Below are 8,764 nucleotides of genomic sequence, written 5' to 3' on the forward strand. Positions count from 1 at the left end.
GAGCACAGTTTAAATAAGTAGGGGGTGAGGGGTGTACAGTGTGTTGTATGCAGTTTAAATAAGTAGGGGGTGAGGGGTGTACAGTGTGTTGAGCACAGTTTAAATAAGTAGGGGGTGAGGGGGTACAGTGTGTTGTATGCAGTTTAAATAAGTAGGGTGAGGGTGTACAGTGTGTTGAATGCAGTTTAAATAAGAAGGGGTGAGGGTGTACAGTGTGTTGAGCACAGTTTAAATAAGTAGGGGGTGAGGGGTGTACAGTGTGTTGAGCACAGTTTAAATAAGTAGGGTGAGGGGTGTACAGTGTGTTGAGCACAGTTTAAATAAGTAGGGGGTGAGGGGGTGTACAGTGTGTTGAGCACAGTTTAAATAAGAAAGGGGGGTGTACAGTGTGTTGAACACAGTTTAAATAAGAAGGGGTGAGGGGTGTACAGTGTGTTGAGCACAGTTTAAATAAGTAGGGGGTGAGGGGTGTACAGTGTGTTGTATACAGTTTAAATAAGTAGGGGTGAGGACTGTTCAGTGTGTTGAATACAGTTTAAATAAGTAGGGGGTGAGGGGTGTACAGTGTGTTGAATACAGTTTAAATAAGTAGGGGTGAGGGCTGTTCAGTGTGTTGAATACAGTTTAAATAAGTAGGGGGTGAGGACTGTTCAGTGTGTTGAATACAGTTTAAATAAGTAGGGGGTGAGGACTGTTCAGTGTGTTGAATACAGTTTAAATAAGTAGGGGGTGAGGGGTGTACAGGTTCATAACAAACTGGCATTTGATCTAACCTATTGGAACTAGACTCTCCCACACTCTTTGGTCGTTACTTCCTCTGTCTAAAAGACTCAGTCTGATGTTCTCTACACCCGACATGCAGTCTAAAAACACCTGAAATGTGGGGTGGAAGTTTGGGCTGTAGTCATAGTCTAACTGCCCACTCTGAAACACAAGATGAAAATAATATTAGCCAAATATGGACAGTAACAGAGAGATAGAATTACTGTAGCTGGACATGTAGCATGTAGAACATGTTTTCCTGTGGGAACTTCCTGGTGTCATGTACATAAAAACCACACATCAAACCCAACACCACAGACCAATAGTAGCACATTACAAAGGAATACTTACACTGAGTGTACAAAACATTAAGGACACCTTCCTTACAGTTTTGTCAAGTTGGCTGGATGTCCTTTGGGTGGTGGATCATTCTTGATACACACAGTAAACTGTTGAGCGTGAAAACCCAGCTGTTTTGCAGTTCTTGACATAGGCCAACTACTGTACCATACCCTGTTCAAAGGCACATTCAATGGCCCATTCACCCTCTGAAAGGCACATTCAATGGCCCATTCACCCTCTGAAAGGCACATTCAATGGCCCATTCACCCTCTGAATGGCACACATACACAATCCATATCTGAATTGTCTTAAAAAGGCTTAAAAAAATCTTTAACCCATCTCCTCCCCTTCATCTATACTGATTGAAGTGGATTTACCAAGTGGCATCAATAAAAGATCAAAGCTTTCACCTGCATTCATCTGGTCAGTCAATGTCATGAAAAGAGCCGGTGTCCTTAATGTTTTGTACACTCAGTGCATATCGGAATGTATGGTAGAATTTGATGGCCATGCTTACTTTTGGCTGTATGCTAGAATTTGCCACCAGCTCACAGCAGAGGCCATATTTTCCTCGAGGAGTCAATGTGCAGTTGGAGTTGGATATAATGAACGTAGTTCCGTTCTGTTGATGTTCCACCTTCAAAGAATAAAGGTGCATTACTTCAAGGCAAACTGATCAAACACATTCACACTAACAGTTCTGGAAGAAATCAAGGAATGGTAATGAGCCATTTTACCACCATTTATCCAGCTAGAACAATATCTACGTTCAAGTTCATTCTACAAAACAACTCTTGCCGTGTGCAGAATGAATTCCTCCATATTCTAAACATTACCTCACAACGTGGCACATTCTTGGGCAACAAAATAACATTCAGTATGCGCTTCTGGGGTCTGTTCCCTTGTGGTCGGAGGAACAGCAGCACCTGGCTTCGGACCGGGAGGAAGGAGAACCCATTTCTGATGAGGCCAAAGAGGGAGAGGTGTGTGATGTTTACAATCACGTGTGTAGGAGTCGTCTTGAGTGGCTGAACAATCTCCATGTTGCCATCAGTAACATGGGCCACGGACAAATTGTCTTCCTTCTCTGCAGAATAAGAACAATTATTTTATTGACTGTAAATAATGCTTTAATTTACTGTAAGTTTCATCCAAAGTATGAATGTATTATTCAGTGGTAATGTCATGTAATGTCATGTCATACCCATTTTATTATTGAGTTATTAGAATAATCTTTATATTGCATATTAAAACAATCAATATACTGAAATGATGCATCACTTACCATCACACATACAGTGATGCATCACTTACCATCACACATACAGTGATGCATCACTTACCATCACACATACAGTGATGCATCACTTACCATCACACATACAGTGATGCATCACTTACCATCACACATACAGTGATGCATCACTTACCATCACACATACAGTGATGCATCACTTACCATCACACATACAGTGATGCATCACTTACCATCACACATACAGTGATGCATCACTTACCATCACACATACAGTGATGCATCACTTACCATCACACATACAGTGATGCATCACTTACCATCACACATACAGTGATGCATCACTTACCATCACACATACAGTGATGCATCACTTACCATCACACATACAGTGATGCATCACTTACCATCACACATACAGTGATGCATCACTTACCATCACACATACAGCGATGCATCACTTACCATCACACATACAGTGATGCATCACTTACCATCACACATACAGTGATGCATCACTTACCATCACACATACAGTGATGCATCACTTACCATCACACATACAGTGATGCATCACTTACCATCACACATACAGCGATGCATCACTTACCATCACACATACAGTGATGCATCATTTACCATCACACATACACATGCATCACTTACCATCACACATACAGTGATGCATCACTTACCATCACACATACAGTGTGGGAGATGCAGTTCGCAGACAGACTGCTCAGGACAGTCAATGCTGAACAGGGGTCCTGCTGGTATCCTGGAGCCCAGGAGGCTGCTGTCCCATTGAGTCACCTTGTAAACCACATCTCCCTTCCTTTCCATCAGAAACACCAGTCCAGTGGACCTGCACTGGAAAAGACCTGCCTTTGGGCATTGGAGCCTGCGAGGCAGATGAGCAAAGTTGACAGTTGTAAACTATTTTATTAAATCAAAAAGAGTCAACCACTCTTGACTTAATGTCTTTGTAGATTCTGTGTGGAACTGATTAGTACAGAGGAGGCTGGTGGGAGGAGCTATAGGAGGACGGGCTCATTATAACTACAGGAATGGAATAAATGGAACAGATTCAAACGTGTGGTTTCCATATGTTGGATGTGTTTGATACCGTTCCATTTATTCATTCCAGCCATTACAATGAGCCCGTCCTCCTATAGCTCCTCCCACCAGCCTCCTCTGGATTACTGGTAAACATGACCATAGGAAAAGGCCATGATAAAGTCGTGGAAGTTTCAGTGATCAATAGTTACCTATATGTAGGCTTGTGGTTATGTGTTGTAAGATCTTTGACAATCTCAGGATTTAACATTGTTACACCTGTTGACACCTGTAACAGAAAAAGGAAGACCAGTCAACTCTAGTACATGGGATCAAATACTCTCAGACTGAATTCCTATGGTTGAGATGTGGTTAATCAACTCCCCACAAACATACCTGCACACGCTTCCTACCATTCCCAGACTGCGATTCAAATGTGGTACTTTTTGTGTGCAAATCCAATCTTGGAGTGAATTGTACTATACTAGAGCAACCCATCAGTTTCTCATAGTACATCTTCATCTTGTTATACTCCACAGTGACATCATCTGCACAAGAGAAAGGATTCAGGACAAGCATCAGCTTTTAAAGGGGAAGTTCAGGATTTTAGAACTTGAATTTAGATATTGGACAAATCCCCTGAAATGAACTCTGTATTTGGTTTGATGTTACTTTGTGTCAGGATTTGGCCAGGGTTGTTCCGGGTTTTGGTCAGTAGATGTCCCCATTGTGCTTTTTGTCCCTATGTTTTTCCCTTGATCCCCATTATTATTTGCACCTGTGTCTCGTTTCCCCTGATTGTATTTAAACCCTTTGTTTCCCTCAGTTCTGTGCTCTGTGTTTGTATGTTAGCACCCTGCCCTAGTGTTCTGTGTACTCTTGTCGATTCCGGGTGAAGTTCTTGTGGTATTCTGTTTTTTGTTTTTGTTTATTTTTTGGTGAGTTTCTTTTGAGGTCTTTTTGTGTTTTTCCTACCACCTTTTGGATTTGCCATTTTTTGCATTTTAGGATTTTTTCTTTATTAAATACACCGTCTTAAGTACTGCTGTGTCTGCCTCATCTTCTGGGTTCTGCTGTCTATTCGTGGCTCAGTTGGTTAAGTGACTGTTTCTCATCCTGAGACCCAGGTTCGAAACCGGGTCCTGACAACTTTGAGGTGATTTGACCATTTCATTTTAAGAAGAAACACATGCTCAAATGTCCCATTCACTTCTATTGTTTGTTAGCTTGTGGTGGCTAAAGTTACCTGATCTTTGTAGTGGCTGTTTAAAGAAAACTAACATGGATTACAGTTTCTCCTGGCTCATAGATTACTTTAAGGTGAGTAACCATCTAACATCAAGTTGTAAAATCCTTAAAATTCTCTTTTAAGTAAAATGCTATCTAGCTGGCATCCAATATTGGGGTTTCTTTAGTCATTTTAGGCTGCCATAGACAAAAATGCTGAAATATTGTTGTCTTACTTTTTTATAACCGAGAGCATATAAAGGGTTATTACTCAATTGTTTACAAACAACAAGATTGAAAGTAATGTGAGTAATGTATAACTTGAAAACATTTACTTATGACACAAGTTAAATGCAGCTCATGATAAAGTAGACATGTTCTGACGAGTACTTGACTTGATTATAACTATATTGGAATAACCAAAGCATTTGGTCCCTTCATTTACCTGGGAGGAATGAGCTGTTGGGGGTCTTGAGTGAGAGATCCATTGATTCTTGTAGTTTACACTTCAGTTGCATCATGATGTGATCCTAATACAGGACAGAAATGATTATTTAGTCCACTCTCACACCAAGTGATGATTGTACTTTACCACAACCAGGTCTAAATGCTGTGCATCGGGTGTTTATAAACTAGGTTCTTCTTGAGTGTATTTTGGTGTGCTTTCAGCCGGAAATATCTAAATTCAGCAAGTGTGCTCATAATTGCTATGGTGGCCTGTGGAAACATGCAGATCCCAAGAGGAGTACTAAACCTAACCCATCTGAAAATGCACCCATAACCTGCAGTGTGAAAGCAGCATGACAATAGCAACAACACTTGAGTACATTGCCTGTTTACTTTTAGCCAACATCAATCCATCTGCTGTGTAACGTGAAGGGTTGTTACATATAAAGACATTACACAACTGACCTTCATTTGAATGCTAACATACATGCCAAATGCTGCTACTCAAGGCAATACAGGCTGGAAACCTGTATGGCATCACCAGTGGCTATGCATCATTTATTTTCTAAATGGCCAAGATTTTGCAGTATGGCAAATGAACGTCTATGTATTCTAGTAATGACCATAATTCTTTTGAATCAGCCATTTTAGAGAGCAGTGAACTAAAATGGTACCAACTGATAAACAAATCTGAAAGTAACAAACTGCACACCCACTGCCTTTTTAAATGCACTTTCAGAACAGAATCCTATGTACATACTGTTTTATCCAAGCAATATCAAAGCTCTTTCGCAAAATTTGGATGCGGAGTGGCCCCTAACTCTATTTTTATATACATTACCAGTCAAAAGTTCGGACACACCTACTCAGTCAAGGGTTTTACTTTATTCTACGTTGTAGAATCTACGTTGTAGAATAATAGTGAAGATATCAAAGCTATGAAATAACACATATGGAATCATGTAGTAAACAATTGTTTTTTAAACAAATTAAAATATATTCTATATTTGAGATTCTTCAAAATAGTCACCCTTCGCCTTGACAGCTTTGCACACTCTTGACATTCTCTCACCCAGCTTCATGAGGTTGTCACCTGGAATGCATTTCAATTAACAGGTGTGCCTTAATAAAAGTTCATTTGTGGAATTTCTTTCCTTCTTAATGCGTTTGAATCAATCAGTTGTGTTGTGACAAAGTAGGGGTGGAATATAGAAGAAAGTCCTATTTGGTAAAAGACCAAGTCCAAATTATGGCAAGAAGAGCTCAAATATATAGTAACCAAAAAAGTGTAAAACAACAAATATATTTGAGATTTGAGATTCTTCAAATAGCCACCCTATGTCTTGATGACAGTGTTGCACACTCTTGGCATTCCCTCAACCAGCTTCACCTGGAATGCTTTTCCAATAGTCTTGAAGGAGTACCCACATATGCTGAGTACTTGTTGTTGTTGGCTGCTTTTCCTTTAATCTGCGGTTGACTCATCCCAAACCATCTCAAATTAGATTGTGGAGGCCAGGTCATCTGATGCAGCACTCCATAATTTTCCTTCTTGGTAAAATAGCCTTACACAGCCTGGATATGTGTTAGGTCATTGTTCTGTTGAAAAACAATTGATTTTCCCACTAGCCCAAACTAGATGGGATGGCGTATCACTGCAAAATGCTGTGGTAGAAATGCTGGTTAAGTGTGCCTTGAATTCAAAGTAAATCACAGACAGTGTCACCAGAAAAGCACCCCCACACCATAACACCTCCTCCTCATGCTTTACGGTGGGAAATACATATGCGGCACCACCACAAATCTCAAATTTCCACCTGTCTAATGTCGATTGCTCGTGTTTCTTGGCCCAAGCAAGTTATTATTATTGGTGTACATTAGTCGTGGTTTCTTTGCAGCAATTCCACCACGAAGGCCTGATCCACACAGTCTCCTCTGAACAGTTGATGTTGAGATGTGTCTGTTACTTGAACCCTGTGAAACATTTATTTGGACTGCAATCTGAGGTGCAGTTAACTCTAATGAACGTATCCTCTGCAGCAGAGGTAACTCTGGGTCTTCCATTCCTGTGGATTTCCTCATCAGAGCCAGTTTGAAGATACTTGAACTTGAATGATCTTCATGTCTTAAAGGATTGATGGACTATCGTTTATTTTTGCTTAATTGAGTTGTTCTTGCCATAATATGGACTTGGTCTTTTACCAAATAGGGCTATCTTCCGTATACCCTCATACACTGTCATAACACAACTAATTGGCTCATTAAGACCGAAAGAACGCATTAAGAAGGAAAGAAATTCCACAAATTAACTTTTAAGAAGACACACCTGATAATGGAAATGTATTCCAGGTGACTACCTCGTGAAGCTGTTTGAGAGAATGCAAAGAGTGTGCAAAGCTTTCATCAAGACATAGGGTGGCTATTTGAAGAATCTCAAATATAAAATATATTTTTGACTTGTTTAACACTTTTTTAAATTACTACATGATTCCATGTGTTATTTCATAGTTGATGTCCTTACTGTTATTCTACAATGTAGAAAATAGTTTAAAAAAAGTAAAACCCTTGAATGAGTAGGAGTTCTAAAACTTTTGACTTTTAGGTACTTTTTATCCCTTTTTCTATTTTGTGATATCGAATTGGTAGTTACAGTCTTGTCCTATTGCTGCAACTCCTGTAAGGACTCGGGAGAGATGAAGGTTGAGAGCCATGCGTCCTCGGAACCACGACCGACAAGCCGCACTGCTTCTTGACACACTTAACGCTAACCCGGACGCCAGCTCTTCCAATGTGTCGGAGGAAACACCGTACAACTGGCAACCAAAGTCAGCGTGCATGCGCTCGGCCGCCACAAGGAGTCGCTTGAGCTCGATGGGACAAGGACATCCCAGCCGGCCAAAACCTCCCTATGCTGGACGACGCTGGGCCAATTTGTACACGCCGCATGGTTCTCCCGGTCAAGGCCGGCTGCAACACAGCCTGTGACCGAACCCGGATATGTAGTGATGCAGTGCTTTAGACCGCTGTGCCACTCGGGAGGCCGAATTCCCTCCCTCTATTGAGACTGACCGATACAAAACACACCAATAGATACACGTATATGTACTTTTCGCAACAATGGTTACATTGAAACATAACGTCATGCCTTGCTTTACTGGGGATTATTCAACTGAATTAAGGATGATCTTTTTGTCAGCTGTCCAAACAAAATGAAAATTTTAACAGTATTGATGAAAATAATACATTGTGACATTTTATCAGGTAACAATAATGTAAATGCCTGAGCCATAGCCTGCCACTCTATCCTCCAACAAATACGTTTCTTTTTCAGTGCCTATTTGTTCTTTTATCGACTGTACTTTTTAAATTCATGAATGTGTATAGCTGATGTACATTTTGAGGATGTCCAATCATGTCCAATCAATAAAATGTACCACATTATTCTAACTATACTGTATAATGTGTCCAGGGATTGTATCAGCTAACTTACTGCATTTCAACACATTTTGCAGTGGTGCAGACAGAAAAATGTGTGTTTTATAATGCTATTTTACACGTTGTCATGAGGCTCAGAGAAAATGTTGCAGTTTTAAAGCTAATTTCCTGCATTCTACACTTTTTGCCATGGGACAGAGGAAAATGTGTAGCTTGATAGCTTAGCTCATGCTCTTGTCC

General features: G+C 40.4%; 1 protein-coding gene across 1 annotated transcript; it reads right to left on the reverse strand.

Annotated features, from left to right (window-relative positions):
- Positions 1–657: 657 nt before the first annotated feature.
- Positions 658–5,300, reverse strand: LOC135537097 (NACHT, LRR and PYD domains-containing protein 1-like). The gene is made up of 7 exons (XM_064963298.1): positions 5,088–5,300; positions 3,812–3,963; positions 3,628–3,704; positions 3,055–3,260; positions 1,941–2,191; positions 1,622–1,741; positions 658–924 (listed from the first exon to the last, which is right to left on the reverse strand). The coding sequence occupies exons 1-7, from the start codon at positions 5,161–5,163 to the stop codon at positions 769–771; spliced, it is 1,038 nt and encodes a 345-aa protein (XP_064819370.1). The 5' UTR covers positions 5,164–5,300; the 3' UTR covers positions 658–768.
- Between the last annotated feature and the right edge of the window lie 3,464 nt (positions 5,301–8,764).

Source organism: Oncorhynchus masou, unplaced genomic scaffold (assembly GCF_036934945.1).
Source record: "Oncorhynchus masou masou isolate Uvic2021 unplaced genomic scaffold, UVic_Omas_1.1 unplaced_scaffold_7094, whole genome shotgun sequence".
NCBI lineage: Eukaryota > Metazoa > Chordata > Actinopteri > Salmoniformes > Salmonidae > Oncorhynchus > Oncorhynchus masou.